This window comes from Zingiber officinale, chromosome 8A (assembly GCF_018446385.1).
Source record: "Zingiber officinale cultivar Zhangliang chromosome 8A, Zo_v1.1, whole genome shotgun sequence".
NCBI classification, from domain to species: domain Eukaryota; kingdom Viridiplantae; phylum Streptophyta; class Magnoliopsida; order Zingiberales; family Zingiberaceae; genus Zingiber; species Zingiber officinale.
Window position 1 is genome coordinate 4,107,027 of NC_056000.1, and position 19,647 is coordinate 4,126,673.

At 42.7% G+C, this 19,647-nt stretch overlaps 2 protein-coding genes across 2 annotated transcripts; one reads left to right on the forward strand and one right to left on the reverse strand.

Moving 5' to 3' along the window:
- Positions 1-982: 982 nt before the first annotated feature.
- On the reverse strand, positions 983-8,149 carry LOC122012005 (multiprotein-bridging factor 1b-like). The gene is made up of 4 exons (XM_042568451.1): positions 7,930-8,149; positions 7,711-7,794; positions 1,481-1,563; positions 983-1,360 (listed from the first exon to the last, which is right to left on the reverse strand). The coding sequence occupies exons 1-4, from the start codon at positions 8,069-8,071 to the stop codon at positions 1,241-1,243; spliced, it is 429 nt and encodes a 142-aa protein (XP_042424385.1). The 5' UTR covers positions 8,072-8,149; the 3' UTR covers positions 983-1,240.
- Positions 8,150-9,735: 1,586 nt separating this feature from the next.
- Positions 9,736-10,510, forward strand: LOC122011518 (transcription factor CPC-like). Its single transcript, XM_042567911.1, has 3 exons — positions 9,736-9,894; positions 10,007-10,094; positions 10,279-10,510. The coding sequence occupies exons 1-3, from the start codon at positions 9,810-9,812 to the stop codon at positions 10,394-10,396; spliced, it is 291 nt and encodes a 96-aa protein (XP_042423845.1). The 5' UTR covers positions 9,736-9,809; the 3' UTR covers positions 10,397-10,510.
- Positions 10,511-19,647: the final 9,137 nt, after the last annotated feature.

The window sequence follows — 19,647 nt, forward strand, 5'->3', positions numbered from 1 at the left end:
AATTTTATAAATCAAATTGAGCTTTAGAATTCGAAGAGCTAAAATTTTGAATTATATAAAATAATAATATATGTCATAGAACCTGTTCTGAGGATAACATGTCTCAATAAGATCGGATTTCATGGATTATCCGAGATGATAAGTGATGACATATTTATCACATGAAGTCGCAGGATCGAATCGTAGGACTGTCAGGGTGTAAATCATCGAACCCTGTGTAACTCGCCCCATCATCGCTTATCCTCTTGATTACCATGATTTACCTCCTACATGATAACTTAGGATTGGGTGCGATGAGGACATTGAGAGCAAGCGATTTTATCTTTTGCCACATGTCTCAATAAGATCGGACAAAAGACCAGGACGTTCAGGCAAAAGACTGATACTGGTATTGACTATATAATCAATCTATGAAGAAACTATAATATGCAGCCTGTGAAGCCAACTGTATATCAATCAAATCTTCAAAATAGGTTTTAGGGGAAGAAGATTCTTGTCAAATTGCCATATCTTTTATTTAATAGTTAAAAGATCAAGTTAGCAACGATGATTTCGTGCTAGTAGCACGAGAGAGAACAAATCTCGATTTCGAGCCGAGCTCTGGATCCAACGAATGGAAGGTGGTCGCCGGATCGACCCAGCTGAGACGAATGGTGCAAATAAAATAATCAATGTCCATTCCATGACTCCGTATCGGCGACGGATGGGAGCGGGTCAGCACAGATCGGATAAGTGTGTGTATATATATATATATAATTCAAGTTTCTAGACGTCCTCCCTGATTTGTCCATCCGGTACATCAAAGAGCACTCGCACTAGTGCACCGACGGGCCAAGCTCTACAGTCCAGTCCACGACTGTAAAATATTTTTTATTTCCTTCCAATAAACATAATACAAACACCGCACGCCGGATCGATGCTTCTCAAGTGTCAAATATAGCATGAAAAGTTTTTATCATTGAGATTTAAGTAGGTTGTCATATGCAGAAAGACTTTGAGCCCCATCACCACATCACATTTCTTATTGGTTCAAAAAGAGTATCAACACCAAATAAAAAACGAAAATTACAGTCATGAAACTTACTATAGCATTGGAAACTTGGGTCAAAATACAGGGAAAGCTACCAAATGCCAAGGGAGTTGAACATGCGAAAGACGAGTCCACGTGCATTTGACATGCAAAACTTGCATGCTGCATATTAAACATCGTGCTGACGGGTAGTCAAATGCTGGGCTATAATTATTTTTTACCTCGGAGTTTTGTCCCAAGCACCCTTTCCAGTTTGATAATTATCTGTTGGTTTGGAATAGCCTTTCCAGACTCATATTCTTGGATAATTTGGGGCTTCTCGTTGATTAGCTGATACAAATAGGAGTGGCTCAGTTGGATATGCCAGAAACAATCAAACAAAAATGCTAGCCAAAAACAAAAATAGGAAATGCATTCCGTAAAATGGAGGCTGAAAGAGAAGATGCGTACCTGTGCAAGTTGAGCCTGGGTAAGCTTCTTTTCAAGTCGAGCTTGCATGAGATTCTTCTTCAGTTCAGTTGATACTCGCTCATCTTGTTGAATAGGATAAAAAGGTTAGGACATGGAATTGTATAGTAAGTTGTTGGATATGGCAACTCACTGTTTACATTTACTTTTGAGAAACACTATTATTGAGCACACCATTGTAGATCTCACTCACATAGTACAGACTGGAACAAAAGAAGCAAGCACATCTTACATCTTCAGTGATTTGTTTACTAGGGTGAGTTTGAATTAATAAGAGCGAAGGCAAAGAAACAGGGGGAAAAAAACATTCATGGGAGGTCATCTTTCTCATATGCAGATGGAAATTTGCTCCATTCATTCACAATTTAGCATTCCCGTCTATTTATCCACCCAAGAAAACAAGTCATATATACCTTTATCCTAATAGCAACAAATAGATACACATCCAGGATGATCAATTTCTATAATATGATAAACAATTTGACTATATGGAAACCACATTTAGGCATAAACACACATTGCTACATGCATATGCATGATGTATGTACACAAATTAATGAATGTACGCATCGCAAGAAATGAATACCCATGCAGAAGCAAAGTATACAATGGAAATTTTACAGATAGTTGGGAAATGACTATAGAAGATCCCTGAAAACCTATGTATGTGTTACAGGAGGATCTAATCACAGTTTGTTTGGATCAATATCAGCAAAAACAGATCTTGATTTTTTTTCCCCAGGAAATTAAAATTTCACAAAGATTAAAGAGGAATTAAAATAAATAAATAAATCGATGAAAATAGCTAGAAATTATTGTATTTACAATAGAAAACTGATAAAATTCATTGAAATTTGATCAGATAGAAAGGGAAAACTAATGAAATCGATTAAATTTAGATAAATTGAGATATATTTGAAAAAATTGACCATGATAAGGTGATAAAGATAACCCCCAAAAAGTGGGTCAAAATAGGGAGACCAGCTAACATGAAGGTCAAAGTCAAATAGTCAAAGTTACATGATCAGGCAGACCTAGAACCATTGACCTAGCTATGTCTGACCGAACCTTTAGAGCGGCCATCCTTCACAACTTACAGACAAGATTTGAAGTTGAGTACTAATTTACCTGGCCCATTGTCCTAGCCGATCGAACACATTGCGTCTCCTCGACAAAATGAAGGGTCGAATGAAGAACAAGTTGGTGATTGCATCTTGTAAGGCCGAGTTGGCAATCTCCCGACCGAGTGGCGGTCGGTCGGCCTACCACGGAACCTAGATACCTGTCAAATCATACTCTTTTGGAAATTTGTGCCGAAAAGGACAAAAAAATATCCCTTCGACAAATCGTCCATTAGAAGCTTCCAGCTTGTCAAATCATAGAGATTTGCATGCTCGTTTAAGGAAGGGTGTCAAGACATCGTTCAAAATTTCGTTCCGTGCCAGGCAGAATGGGCAAAACTTACCGTTTTACCCACACACCTAAACTAGACTAGCCATTATTTCGTCGAGTCATCGCATGTACGCGACAAGAGGAGCGACAGGAGGAATCGCATGATCATCGTTACGTGACAGATGGCATGTCACGATTCCATCGCGACCGACGTCGCCAAAGGAGTCAGGACTCCTCCGTACCGCCGAAGGCATGCCGCGACTCTACAGCACCACCAGCACGCATGAAGAACGGAATATCTAAAGGCATTACTGTTAAAATTTAAATATTTTAATTTAATTAATTAAACATTTCCTAACTTAATTGTGATATCTCGAAAAGGCTTTTATAAAATCAAATTAAATTATCCTAATAAAATATAAATATATTTAAATTAAAAATAATAATAAATTTTATTAATTAATATTCTGAAAAATAATTTTATTGATTTAATTTATTTAAAAATTCTTAAAAAATCTATTTTTTTTTAAAAAAAGTCTAATAAATCAGATTAATATTCTGATATTTTTTTTAATTTTTTCCTGTTTTACTATTTAATTAATATTCTGATATTTTTTATCACTTTAAATATATATTATTTAAAATAATAATTAATTTAAATAAATAAATAATTTATATAATTATTATACATAACGTAATATTTTTAATTAATTTATATATTTATTATAGATAATATTTTTTATCTTAGAATCAATTTAAAATTTAGATCTATGAATTTTAAAATATTTAGCTTTTTTTACTTTTAGAATGTCTATCTGCTTAGGAAATATTATATGTTCTTTATTTAAAAAATTTTGATAAATGTGTAGTTTATGATTCTTAATAAAACACTTACAATCTTATACATGTCTGACCATTCTAAATTGAGATAGCTGAATTATTATTATTAGATGATTGTTTTAAGTTTAAATAAAAAAATACTGAAACCGTATCAACGCAGCACGATACGATACCGAAACCGTATCATTTCGATCTGGGACTGAAACTTCGGCACAGGTCAAGATTTTAAACCTTGTGTGTGAGGCACTTCATGGCCCGTACTTTCTTAGGAAAGTTTTAGGAAACATGCTAATGCTTTGAGATGCATGCATAACACAACATGGTGGCAAAAGGCGAATACACTCGCCCCAGCGCCCCCGCCAACCCGTCCCATGACCAACACGGAGGAGGACAGGAGGTAAATCACGGACGGCTACTAGCCTTTGGAATAGTAACTAGCACATAAGGGAGGCATTTACCTCGATTTTGCTGAGATTCGAACCCCAGACCTCATGGTGGCAACACCTCATGCGCTAGCCACTAGACTCATCCGAGGGGACACATGCATAACACAACAGTACACTATAAAAGAGGTCTCCATCTACAAGTGGAGGTATATCATGTTTCATATTTAGATATGCTCTTTGCTACAGTTCGCTTCCACTGTTTTCTTCTCCCGAATTGATCACTGACTTGAGCATCGGAGGGCCAACGCCGAGGGCCCCTTCCTGCCCGACACTAACGCACCCTATGTTGCAAGACAACACGAAATCTTCATCAAGTCAATAGCAGAGCCACGTCACCAGCTCACCGCCTTCATCAATTTCGGGCAGATCAGACCATTCTAGTGTTCCTTTTAATCCCAACTTTCCACAACATGAGATTCAGCACACCAAAAGAACAAGCATCATTCAATCAACTTTTTTATCACTCGCCGGACTCAACCCCTTATTTATCTTTCCCTCACTAACAGTTAATTGAGCATGGTTATCATGAATCAAGAGACTATTAGGGATTGAAAAGGAATACCATAATCTCTTAATAATCTCTATTGAACAACAATCTACCTTCAACTAAAAAATAGTTACGGACCCAACTACAACCTATAGCATTAAATATTAAACATTAACACTTTTACCAATATAATGTTATTTAATAATTTATACTAAAAAAATGATTTTATTGGTGGTTCTAATTTATTTTTAGTCTTTGTCAGTTTTATACTAATAAATGTGACATTATTTGTATATTGGATTAATAATAGCATATACAATAATATATATATATATAGTATATTCTTTAAGATTTATGAATATATTATAATCTCATATATGAAATTGTATTTTTTAATCTCTCTTATTTTTTTCCATTGATTCCAATTTTATTGTTCCTACCAATCTGATACAACTGTATTTGTATTCTCTGACCATCCAGTCCTATCCTCATATAGATTTTGACGACTATGAATCTAATACTGGGAACAAAGAGGAGAAAATTAATGATGGAAGTAAAGATTATAGGTGCTGGCCAGGTATGAATTGAATGATACATACACTACCATGCCAATCTAGCAACTTGGGTTAAGCCTAGTCAACATATGGTTGCATTGTCTTATTTTAGTTGGCTTCTTAGAATGAATGAAAACAGAAACTGTCATGTGAAAAGAATGCATGCAATTTAGCATAGTTGTGAAAAGCGAGCGCCTAACTACGCCTAGATGCAAGACGCAGCTAGGTGAGCAGCAATACTTGAATGAAGAGCGCTCCTTTTGAAAGGTTAAGGCATGCTTGAGGCACAATTTTACTCTCTTTATTGAAATTTTAATTTTTTTTTTTAAGTCTAGCCAATACCTTTAAATACCCTTTAAATTAACTAGGCTGTATTAACTTGCACGCATGCGACACATTTTTCTTGCTTTGCTCTTCCTCTCCCCAAGATAATGAACATCAACCTCCCTTAATCCCTTGCAAACTTATTTCTCTCTTGCATTACTCTTCCTCTCCCCTAAAAAATCAGCATCAACCTCCCCTCTCCTCTCAAACATGAACTCTGCTCTCTCCTAAAATATCAACATTGGTCGATTTGGCTACACTTTCTTGCTTTTCTCCTTTTATTTCATCATAATGGTATATTTTTTTCCTCACAGATTTAAGTTTATAAGTTTCTTATTGGTTTTGCTTGTTCTCTCACAAAATTAATTGTAAATTAGTGCAGAATTTATATTTTGATGATTCTATTTTTTCATTCCTCACAAATTCAAATTGTAAATTAGTTTAGAATTTTTCATTCCACTTATTTTTTTTATTATGAAGATAAATTATTTCAATATTTGAAAGTTAGTGAATTTTATATTTAAATTATTGTTTAAGAGTTTGTGAAATATTTGAATTTTATTAGTGAAATATTTTAATAGAAATTTCCTATATATATTTGAATTATAAAAATCATACCCAAAGTGCCTTATTTCGAGAAAGTGTGCGCCTCACCTTGCGCCTAGCGCCTCAAGCCCCACAGTACCTATGTGCTTTTGAGCGTCTCACGTCACAAATAAATATGCAATTTAGAACAAAATACTAGCTAATGTATCGTTTAGGTGGCCATGAATCTGAAAGTTTAAATTATAGCTTTGAAAGATACCTCCAACTTCTAATGTAACATACTTCTTAGGATTTAGAATTGAATTTCCTCTGAACAGGAATAGAACGAATAAACTAAATATGATTAATCAGAACCAGGTTAATTGCAAACTGTGTGAAACAAGTGAACACAAAAATTGAAGACTTTTCTTTCATCATATGAACATAGGGATTGTGATTTTCGCACAAGTAGCAATCAAAAAGATTGAACAGGAAATAGAATTACTTGAGGCACTTGGCATTATAAAGCAAGCATGAAATGATAACAGAGATGATTAACCATGGTCCTCCATTGTAGTTGATTACAATACATCCAATAGCTTCTTAAACTTGCAACAAAATACACGACGACAAAAAGGTTTAATAAAAATTTAAAAAGTTATGCCTTTCTGAGACTGAAAAGAGCTTGCAAAAGTAAGTCATGTTTGAGAGTCAAAAAAAGACCGACCACATGGACACTTAACTATTAGGTTATTATTGGAAAATAAAATCAAAGAACAAAGAAAAGATGTTTAAAAAACAAATAATTCTGTGACAGAGTAGGACTTAATATCTCTGTTCATTCATAATTTAGCATGTGCAGATGGCTTGAAGAAAAGTGAAATCCGTGTCAAAACCAAGAAACAAAAAAATGAAAAAAAAAAAATGCAATTAACATAGTTCCCTATCTACCAAGTGATAGGGCATACTTATACAATCTAGCAATATCCAGACAGACAATGGAAACGATGCATGGAGCTTCGCATTATGCTTGGGGAAACATAGGAGGGAAAAGATTATATATACATATATATTCTTATTTGTTACTTTCTAGGAAGAAGAGGATAAGAGGAAGGAATTTCATTCCATTCAATTCCTCCATTTTATTTTTGACCAAATTGGGCATAATTGGAGGGAAATAAAATTAAGTCTCTAATACATGCAATATAAGTAACAGTATTTCTGCCTTTCAATTCTTAGTTTTGATTTCGACCAAGTAAACAAGATGGGTGCTAAAGTCGGAAAGATGAAGGTTGTTTTTCACATAAACATATATAAATGTGCGTGCACTTCTGTGTAAAATATGACTACGTGCGTCTGTATAAAATATGTGCCTGCGCGTGTGAAAATTTTTAGTTTGTTTGGGTTTCAGCTTGAAAATTTTCTCATACTTTGGCTGGTTTGGCTTAAATTTCTTTACTTACTGTAAACCGAATTGTGTCCATCCTAGCCCCTCTCCAACGACTGACTGCAATAGAAAACCTGGATTGCAGCTACAAACGAGATCCAATATAGAGATAAAGATAATAGCATAACTACCGGAATAGAAACAAGCCACTTTCAAGGATAAGGATCCAACAAAGCAAACAAAACAGAGAAACTCACGAGTAAGATTCTCTGTTTCCTCGTCAAGTTTCCTTGTGTTTAGGGACGTGCTACTAGAGGAAGCCTTGTTCGAACCAGCATTAACTGTAACATAACGTCCAACAAAATCACCAACACTGAGACACCCAATTAAAAATAGCAAATAAATCTCGCTCCCGCGCAGGGACACAGAGAGGGGAAAAGGGACTACAGAGTAAATCAATCACAAAGGAGGCGTACACTTCTTGATGGTCTCGATCTCAGCACCGCTGCGACGGGCGGCGTTGACGGCCTTCTCGTCCTTCTTTGCGGCGGCGGTGGGAGCCTTCTTGCGGAGCACGACGGGCTCCCAGTCCTGGGAGATCGGTCCATTCCCTGCCATCGATCCAATCTTCACCCTCGTTAGCGACCGAGAAGGATTAGGGTTACAAAGAAAAGCCGACGAAAATGGGAATTGTTGCAGATTTCTGCCATCGATGAACTCTTATAGCTGGCTTCGATTGGGCTTCCGAATTTAGTGGGCCTCCAACTGAAACTATTAAGCCGTAAACATAGACAAACTTAAGAGGCCCATTATCAGATCACAGCCCGCATCAGGTATGATGCATGACATCGCATTATACCTTCAAAAAAAATTAAAAAGGAAAGTTAAATAAGTATTTGAGAAATCAAAATATAAATATTCTAAATTTTTTGTTTAAAGTTATTTTTATAATTTTTTTTAAATATAATTTTAATTTATGGGTCGGGATCGGCATGCAAGTTGCATGTATTCTAATTTATAATTTTAAAAAATTTGTTATTAAATTGTTGGTGGAGAGATGCTCTCATGTCATTTGTCTTCTACATGGTTCTATTTAATCACTTCACTGTTTGTTATTTTATGATTATTTAATTATTATCCATCCACAATATTTTAAAATATGGCATAGTTTAACAATCTATATATAACAATTTATATACCTTGTAAAAGGTTATTTTCACTACTCAGATTAGTGGCCTTCAAATCACACGCCATTAACTCTTTCTCTTCTTAATAATTTATATATAAAAGGTAAATTTAATGGGAATTGGAAAATCATCATATTCGAAGGCGCGAAGTTAGAAAGTCAGAGAGGTAGTAGTTCCAATAACGAGATGAAGATTTCGCTTTTCTCTATAAAATAAAATTAAAATCAAGAAAGAGGTCTCTGGCGTTGGCCCTCCGATGTTTAAATTAGAAATACAAGAAGGAAAATGAAAAATAATAGAGACGAAGATTCTTATTTCTCTTGTCTTTTCCTCATATCTGACATGTCCTTTTATATCTTTCTTAGTGATCCTTTATCTTCCCTTATTTAATGATATTGATTATCTACAGAAGACATCTTTATTTTGATTTTTGTGTATTTAATAATAGATAAAGTATTTTCCTTTACTTTCATTCCCTCAAGACCTTTAGTCTTCTCCTTAATTACTTCACATGATTAATATCGGTACCATATCCGACCGGGTGAATGGTCCACTCAGACTGATTTCCCACTGATCAGCTAATGTAGTTATTTTTATTCGGATTAATCTTTACCGTTTTAACTTTGATTTACATGGTAGCTATTAACCTATATCACTTAGGCTCTTATCAGAAGGTACGTGACATTTTGAAAATAAAATAGTCCATGTTCTACATCCAATTAGTATTTTATTTAAAAATTATATATATAATAATTAATTTTACGAAATTATGAGTTATTAAGATAATTTAATTTGAAATACTGTTTTTTATATTATTATTTTTTTTATGAAACATTATTATTTTTAACTTTTAATCTATGGCTAGGTGCTCGGCATTCAAGTTGCATCTGGCATGCACTCTAATTTATAATTTTGAAATTTTTATTATTAAATGGTTGGTGGAGAGATGCTTTCCAGTCATTTGTCTTCTACCTGTCCTTCCAACTAATTTTATAAACATTGCAGTACTAACTCACATATTAGGAAACTACTTCACTATTCCATGTTCTGCGTACTATTAATTAGTATTTTATTATATATAATAATTATTTTATTTGAAATAATGTTTTTATATTATTCTTTTCATTCATTTTGTACTATAAATATATATATATTTTTCGCTGTACTAGATGACCCTCTTGTTTTCTTTCGATCAAGAAGCCATGGAGAAGCGCAGGCCCAGCGAGGCGAAGTCTTTTGGCCATGATTTCCAAGGTCGCGCGCTGCACATGCATCTTGCTCCGCTCTTTATTTTAATTACGCCTTCCATTTCTGCAATTTGTTGGGCATGGTGGACAACAGTTGACTGTTTAATTGATTCCTGCAGAGGTGAGCAGCATCGAGTGGGAATTCGTCGACATGTCAGAGGAGGAGGAAGACCTTGTTCACAGGATGTATAGACTTGTCGGAGACAGGTAATTAACGCTACCTCTCTCCTCCTTCCCTGTTCTGTAAGTTTTCATTCGTTGTCGATCGGATCTCGGACTCCTTTAGAGTTAATTTACAAGTCCCCAAACTGTTCAACTTGTTCCATGGTCCCTTTCGAATTCGTCGTCGGCCTCCAGGACACTAAAATTAATGCACGCTGAGTGTGTTTAGGTGGGTATTGATAGCTGGTCGAATTCCTGGCCGAACACCAGAGGCGATCGAACGGTTCTGGAAAATGAATTATGATCCTTGTTTTGCTGAAAGAAGGCTGAAGAGGAGGAGGAATTAGAGAACGTGCATGAAGTTTATGCTCTGCTCAGATGTCCTGCAGTACTCGACTCTTGATATATTAATCTGTACCTTGTACTCGTTATCAGTGATTAAATTTACTTGTATTTCTTCATGAATTTTTATTAATTTCTAAGCAAGCTAAGCATATTATGAGTTGGCTGAGTGTGTGCCTAGGATCTCTTAGAGAAGCTTAATTAAAACGAGACAAAACTTGAATGAAATATCGATCAGCAGATCAGTGGAAGTCGTATACAGATCTGAAGAAACATAGTACTCCAGGAAAACAAAAATGTAGGTACGTAATTTATCTTTGCAAAAAGAAAATCAACTTGAATGGGAAATTACTAGATATTTTAATTTGATTATTTGTAGGGGACCATATATATAGATCTTTTCTTTGTTATATTAATTTGTGATAGTGGTTTCGTCCCATGTCAATTTTGTTTGTCAATTATGTCTTATAAATCTTGTATGATCTATTTGTAAGGCAACTATATATATATAATATCGGATTTTTTTTAATAGGTATTTTAATTATTTGCAGGGGCCCATATAAATGATAGCCCCAACTTACCTAGCCTCTCTTTGATATTTTTGCCGCCGCGGTGATGGACGTTTCGTCTCATATCAAAAAATTTCTCCGTTGCTCCTTTCTTTTCTTGTCGCTCGTACCGTGACATTGACGAGGCCTTGTTTTTATTAGGGAAACAAAATTAAATACATAATCTGTGTTTATCTACAAATCAATTCTAAACTTGCACCCTTCTATCAAAGTTGGTCAACAAATTAAACGACCCTCTTATACTTGCCGATTCAATATAAATTACTTTATTATCATAAAATTATTAGCGTAGAATTATTCTCCCATTTATTGTTGTATCTATAAAAATGATAAATCCTTTAATCTCATTGATTAGTTTTAAGGTGATTAGGCTGACCACTAGAATAAATTGGAAAGGTGCGCTATGTGTAATCCAGAAGTTCAGTATTTATTGATTGTGTATCTCATTTAAAGAAAAAATTTCTATAAATACATCTGATCCGGTAGTAAGAGCGGGCCCCCCCTTCTCTTGCAAAGTCAACGCCAAATGGAAGTCACCGGAACAGCCGCCCACCCAGAGGAGAGTGTGGTCCGACCGGACGGACGGCCATAGGTGGCCGGTCCCACTGGACTGCCGGCCGGCCGATGGAATCGAGTACCCGGAAGGGTCCGGCCGGTTTGCACTTATAGTTGGTAGGCACCCTGTCAAATCGGGGTTCCGACGCTCAGTTAAAAAGGTCATGGACCGAGCTGACCTTTTGACCGATCACAGTCATAAAGCACCCCTGTTTGTTAGTCTCCACAAAGTCCGGTCGGATGTTTAGGTATCTTTCCGCCGGACTACAAGTTTGGAGCAAAGGAAAGGGCCGAGGATTTCTTTCTCTGACAACCTGTAGGTTTCACGTGTGTGTCATGCTCCAAATCTTGTGACAGGGATTCTGTCCCATCGAGGGCATGCTTTGATCAGTAGCGATATGGGTCGTAAACTTTCCGGCACTAGGAAAGGACGGTAAGCTTTCGACACCGATACCTAGGATAAGACAGGGACACTTATGCACCTTGCACGCTGCTCCAAACCTTTCATATATAAAGAACCTCGTGTTTCATCGATGTAAAAGGATGGTATGTACCGAGACTCGAGCCACCTTGTTCATCGTGATTTACCCGACTTGAGCGCCGAGGGTCGTCATTGGAATCCCTTCCTCCGACTGCGCGTGAGATAGCCGAGCATCTCGACACTAGTTGGAGACCTACATCAGCGAGCCTTGGAGCGCCACGTTCATCGACTGACTGTTCGGACAGATCAAATTGGCGCCGTCTGTGGCGCCGTCTGTGGGAACGCTCCGCATCCGGGAGACAATGGACGAGGCTGGACGACAGCACACGGTGACGCTTTCAAGGGAGACTCGACGCCCTGGTCGAGATAAGGGCCGCCAAACTCGTGGAGCAAAGCAAAAAGCATCCGCCGAGCGGGCGGAGCAACAGCAACGTCCGGGGGCCGAGCGGAAGCACCTCCAGCCACCGTCGCATTCCACCGGGCCTTATTTCGCACCCCTGGAGCCACGCCAGCCCGAAGAGATGTAGGATCTTCCTCAGATGAAATGCCAAGGCGGGATGCCAGGAAGGGGAAAGCTCCCCGGACGGACTCATCTCCCGAGCGGACCAACCGCCAATTTTCGGAAGCCATTCTGCGAGATCCTCTGCCCAAGCACTACGTGCCCCCTACGATCGGCGAGTATAATGGAACAACGGACCCGGATGATCATTTGGGTAAGTTTGATAATACCGCCACGCTCCACCAATACACTGATGGAGTGAAATGCCGAGTCTTCCTTACCACGCTCTCGGGATCGGCTCAGCGGTGGTTCCGTAGGCTGCCGGACGGATCCATCACAAGCTTCAAGGACTTCCGAACGGCCTTCCTCCACCACTTCGCCAGCAGTCGGCGTTATCAGAAAACAAGCGTTAGCTTGTTCGCCATCAAGCAAGAACAAAAAGAATCGCTTCGAGCTTACATCCAGCGATTCAACCAAGTGGCGATGGACATCCCAACAGCCACATCGGAAACGATGATGAACGCCTTCACACAAGGCCTTGTTGATGGGGACTTCTTCAGGTCGCTCATCCGAAAGCCGCCCCGAGACTATGATCACATGCTACATCGGGCCAACGAATACATAAACGTGGAAGAAGCGCAAGCCGCTCGGAAAAAAGAAGCTCCAACCGAGCGTGCACTTGTTCATGCCGAGCGGAAGCAGCACTCCGCTCAGCAACCACCTAGAGGACCAAGGGCTGAAGCAATTCGATCTCCCCACACCAGATCGCACGTGCAAGAAGTGGCTGCCGCTCGGCCCAAGCCAAAGAAGAGGTGGACCCCAATGTTCTGCAAATTCCACCAAACGGATACGCACAACACGAGGGATTGCCGAAGCCTTCCCTTTGTGTCCAATCCTGTTCCCCGGAGAGCCGAACGACGGTCTCCTCCCCTCAACACGAGGCAAAGGACCCAGGAAGCCGACCGGACCCGCATAGAGAGGCGACATCACCATACGTCCGATCGGCATAGATCCCCAAGACAGGAGAGTCGCCGGACGTCCAGGGAACGGTCCCGACCATCCACTCGGGAGGAAGAAAACAGGAGCAATACTTCCCGGGGCGAAATCAACGTTATTGCTGGTGGGCCGACCGGAGGAGACTCCAACCGAGCAAGAAAGGCAGGCGTTCGGCAGCTGCAGATCCATACGGTCGGCTGTAGCCAAGAGCGGGCAAGTGGACCGGAAATCACTTTCGGGCCCGGAGACTTGGAAGGAGTAGAAGTACCCCACGACGACGCGCTGCTCATTAAAGCGGTAATAGCAAATTACACCATTCACCGCATATTTGTTGACACAGGGAGCTCGGTCAACATACTATTCAAGAAGGCGTTCGATCAGCTGCAAATTGATCGAGCCGAGCTGCTTCCAATGACGACCCCGCCTCACGGGTTTACGGCAATGAAGTTCACCGGACAAATCCGGTTAGCCACCTCACCGGGAGAAGAGCCAGAGGACCAGACAACAACTGTGGTGGTTGACTCTCCTCATCCTACAACGTCATTTTGGGATGACCGGCGCATTCCGAGCGGTTGTCTCAACCTTCCACCAAGATAAAATTTCCCGTGGAGGACAAAGTTGGAGAAGTGCGGGAGATCAACTAGCAGCTCGGCGTTGCTATATAGAGATGATCCGAGCGAAGCTTCTTCCGCTCGGAAGGTCCCCGAATCGAGGTACACGCCATAACCGAGAAACCTCCCGCTTTAATTTATGATGAAAAGGAGGAAGTTCAGATCCATCCGACCCGATCGGAGGCCACCACTTTCATCGCCTCGGATCTAGAGGAAAACAGAGGAAGAAGTTGATCCAATGCCTCCAGAAAAATCATGATGTCTTTGTTTGGTCGACACACGAGTTGCCCGGAATTTCGCCTAGCCTAGCGCAACATGAGTTGCATGTCCGACCGACGCCGCCGAAAGTAAAAAGAGATTTTAGCGCGAGCGTAATGCCATAATCCCGGAAGTAGAGAAACTTCGGAGGCCTACCACATACGCGAGGTGCAGCTCCCGAGCTGGCTAGCCAATGTTGGTCTCCAAGCCGGGCGGCAAGTGGCGAGTTTGCATTGACTTTCGGACTTAAACAAAGCATGTCCCAAAGATTTTATCCTCTGCCCTGATCAGCTGGTGGACTCTACGGCCGGTGTGAGTTAATTTGCATGCTCGACGCCTACCGGGGCTATCACTGTGCTCGCCCGCGAAGATCAAGAAAAGGTGAGCTTCGTAACGTCCGACGGCACATATTGCTACAATGTGATGCCGTTCGGATTGAAGAATGCCGGGGCCACCTATCAGCGCTTGATGAACAAGGTATTCAAGGAGCAGATCGGGCGGAACCTGGAAGTTTACGTGGACGACATTCTTATCAAATCCGTCCGAGCGGCCGATCTTTTCAAGGATATGGAAGAAACCTTCCGAACACTGCGCAAATATGGAGTCAAGCTAAATCCCCAGAAATGCCTGTTCGGAGCTAAAGGAGGGCGTTTCTTGGGGTATATAGTGACCGAGCGGGGGATCGAAGCAAATCCCAACAAGGTGAAAGCTCCGCAAGACATGCTTCCTCCCAGAAACACAAGGGAAGTGCAACGGTTGACCGGTCGGATAACTGCTTTGTCCAGATTCATCTCCAAAACTGCCGACCGGAGCCTGCCATTCTTCAAGATCCTACGCAAAGCTACTAAGTTCCAGTGGAACGAAGAGTGTGACCGAGCATTTGAAGAGTTGAAAACATATCTGAATTCCCTGCCTGTACTGGCCAAGCCGATCGGAGGTGAGTCACTGTATATGTATTTGTCGTCAACTGAACATGCTGTAGGCTCAGCACTTGTGAGGGCGAACGGCGAAGAGCAGCCGGTGTATTTTCTGAGCCATATTTTGAAAGATGCTGAATCTCGCTACACCGGGCTCGAGAAGTTGGCCTTTGCATTGGTTCTAGCCGCTCGGCGCCTTCGACCGTATTTCTTGGCCCACACAATCATTGTCCGGACGAACAGTCCACTCGGAAGAGTCCTGTTGAATCCAGAAGCGTCCGGACGGCTTATCAAGTGGACGACAGAATTAAGCGAGTTTGACATCCAGTACCAGCCCCGCTCGGCGATTAAAGCCCAATCCTTGGCTGATTTTGTGACCGAAGTGCAGAGGCCCGAGCCGGAAGCTCTGTGGAAGATATATGTGGATGGGTCTTCCACTCGACTCGGAAGCGGGATTGGGATATTACTTATCTCACCGCAAGAAGAAAAGATGCACCTATCCGTCCGGCTGGACTACAAGGCCACCAACAATGAGGCAGAGTATGAGGCCCTTATAGCCGGATTACAGGCGGCACGACATGTGGGGGCCGGTCGGGTAACTCTCCATTCGGATTCACAGTTGGCCGCTCAGCAACTTTCCGGCACCTTTGAAATCAACTGTGTTCGGCTTAAACTCTACGCTGAGGCCTTTGAGAAACTCAAAGCTACTTTCCGAGAGGTGCTTATTCAGAAGATTCCCCGAACGGAGAACCAGGCGGCCGATGAGTTGGCCAAACTCGCGAGCTCAATAACGCCGATCGCCATTCAGCAGCCAATTGAAAAAACGCTGATGGTGGCGCATGTCGACCGGATGCAAGGCCTCGCGTTTCCAAGTGACTGGAGGACACCTATTATAGAATTCCTCCGTTCGGGCACCACACCATCCGATGAATATGCAGCCCGGCTCCTCCGAAGAAGAGCCGGTCGGTTACACTCATCGGAGATCAGCTTTACAAGAAGGCTTTCTCGCGTCCTCTGCTAAAATGTGTGAGCTCGGAGGACTCAGCTTACATCCTCCAGGAAGTACATCAAGGATCATGTGGAGGTCATCCGGGCGGACGCTCGTTAGCCAAGAAGATCCTTTTGGCCGGATACTTTTGGCCAACTTTACAAGCAGATGCCGCTCGGACAGTATCTACCTGCCTTTCATGCCAGAAGTATCACAACTTCTCCCACCGACCGGCAGAGGAGATGAAGGCATCAACCATCTCATGTCCGTTCGATCAGTGGGGAATGGATATTGTGGGTCCATTTCCGATGGCGACCGGGCAGAGGAAATTTTTACTAGTGGCGGTAGACTATTTCTCCAAGTGGGTGGAGGCCGAGCCGCTGGCAAAGATCACTGAGCAAATGGTTAAAAAATTCATCTGGCAGAACATCATTTGTCGGTTCGGCATCCCTCGCCGATTGGTGTCCGACAACGGGCGGCAGTTCACAGGGAAGATGTTGGAGGATTGGTGCCAAAGCTACGGCATTGAGCAACATTTCACATCCGTGGCCTATCCTCAGAGCAACGGTCAAGCTGAAGTCGCCAACCGGGAAATGCTTCGCACTCGGCTCGACCATTTAGGAGGGAGTTGGCCGGACGAGGTGCCGAGCGTCTTGTGGGCTATCCGAACGACGCCAAAAGAAGGGACGGGAGTCACACCGTTCCATTTGGTATACGGCGGTGAGGCTGTCATACCGGTCGAAGTAGGCGTTGAGTCAGCCAGGATCCAGAACTATGATGATGACAACACCGAACGAAGAAACATAGAGCTGGACTTGGTAGAAGAGGAGAGGGCAAAGGCGTCCGTTCGGCTGATGGCGTACCGTCAGCGGATGAAGCAAAACTACAACCGGCGCGTAATTCCCAGGTCGTTCCAAGTCGGCGATCTCGTCTGGAAGAAAGTCAAGCCGGTCGGCGACGTCGGCAAGCTTGAAGCGCCATGGGCAGGCCCTTTCAAAATCATCGAGAAGCTCCGCTCGGGCGCGTATTATCTGACGGCAGCTAGAAAGGACGTGGAGCGCGAACTACCTCCAGCCTTTCTGGGCGGGGTGAAAGGTGTATCACTGTAAATCACCCTGTGTATTTCATTTTTCGACTAAATACTTGAAATGCAGAGATGAAAAGTCAAAGGAGCGAATATAAGGCATTATCATCGTAGCGCGAAGGCCCCCAGGCCGATCGGCCGGGAGGTTTATGTGGTTAGACTTGTAAGCAAATAACCCGTGCCGTTCGGCCGGAATTAAATTGGTCAAGCCAAACGCTCGAAGATCGAAGGCCCCGTACCCTTCGAACGGAGGTATATTATCCGAGCCAAAATACTCGATGAAGTAGATCCTGAGCCGTGCGGCCAGGAGGGCATTATCCAAGCTGGGGGAAAGGCGAAGAGCAACTCCGAACGGAAGTGTCAAAATTAGCCTTGACGGCCGTCTAGCCCAGACGTTAAACCGCAGAGCCGCGCCGACCGGCTATAAACCCTCCGGGCGGAATACCGACGAGCTCCGTCGTTAAAGATCGAGAGCCGCGCCGACCGGCTATAAATATCCGCGCCGACGAGCACCGTCGTTAAAAATCAAGAGACGAGCCGGCGTCTATAAACCCTCCGAGCGGAATACCGACGAGCTCCGTCGTTAAAGATCGAGAGCCGCGCCGACCGGCTATAAATATCCGCGCCGACGAGCTCCGTCGTTAAAGATCGAGAGCCGCGCCGACCGGCTATAAACCTCCGGAGCGGAATACCGACGAGCTCCGTCGTTAAAGATCGAGAGCCGCACCGACCGGCTATAAATATCCGCGCCGACGAGCACCGTCGTTAAAAATCAAGAGACGAGCCGGCGTCTATAAACCCTCCGAGCGGAATACCGACGAGCTCCGTCGTTAAAGATCGAGAGCCGCGCCGACCGGCTATAAATATCCGCGCCGACGAGCACCGTCGTTAAAAATCAAGAGACGAGCCGGCGTCTATAAACCCTCCGAGCGGAATACCGACGAGCTCCGTCGTTAAAGATCGAGAGCCGCGCCGGCTATAAATATCCGCCCGACGAGCACCGTCGTTAAAATCAAGAGACGAGCCGGCGTCTAAACCTCCGGGCGGAATACCGACGAGCTCCGTCGTTAAAGATCGAGAGCCGCGACCGGCTATAAATATCCGCGACCGACGAGCACCGCCGTTAAAAATCAAGAGACGAGCCGGCGTCTATAAACCCTCCGAAGGGAATACCGACGAGCTCCGTCGTTAAAGATCGAGAGCCGACCGGCTATAAATATCCGCGCCGACGAGCACCGTCGTTAAAAATCAAGAGACGAGCCGGCGTCTATAAACCCTCCGAGCGGAATACCGACGAGCTCCGTCGTTAAAGATCGAGAGCCGCGCCGACCGGCTATAAATATCCGCGCCGACGAGCACCGTCGTTAAAAATCAAGAGACGAGCCGGCGTATAAAACCTCCGAGCGGAATACCGACGAGCTCCGTCGTTAAAGATCGAGAGCCGGCTATAAATATCCGCGCCGACGAGCTCCGTCGTTAAAAATCAAGAGACGAGCCGGCGTCTATAAATAATCCGAGCGGAATACCGACGAGCTCCGTCGTTAAAGATCGAGAGCCGCGCCGACCGGCTATAAATATCCGCGCCGACGAGCACCGTCGTTAAAAATCAAGAGACGAGCCGGCGTCTATAAATAATCCGAGCGGAATATCGTCGACACTGCGATTATTCGTATTCCCCGCCGATTCAGACCGAAGCTATTTTCCGATCGGACTCGAGGTATAAAAGGTTCGGATCGGCTTATAGCGAGCGATTCTGGCTAGCAGCCCAGATTGATATTCGGCCGGACGGAAGAGCTGGGGAAAACACTTCATTCTGGAAGAATGCACCTCGAATGCCCAAGGTATGATGTGATAGAAGACGAGCGGACCGTACAAGTGTTAGCCAGGGAACAGTGCAAAAAGATAGGGTACACGAAAGGAAAGCATTTCATTAAAATTAGAACCTTAGGTCGAGTGGCCTAAGTACAAAAAGGTGCATGTTCAGCCGAGTGGCGAAATTACAAAAATTACTCGATGTAGTCGTAGAGGTCCCTCGGAATGTTGCTCAGGAGCTCCACTTGATCGCCGGCTGGAATATTGGTGGACTCCGGAAGAAGGCCCTTCGACTTCAGATAGGTCATAGTGGCCGTAATTGCCAGGTCGAAAGCCGAGTACATCCGCTCGCAAATTTTCTCCGAGAACTCGGGCGATCGGATGTAACTTTGTCGGAGAGCGGCGACTCGGCTCGGCTCGGCATCCTGGTATTCCTTGAAGGTTGCCTGGGAGCTTGTCAGGGCCTCATTCAGACGTTCAATCTTC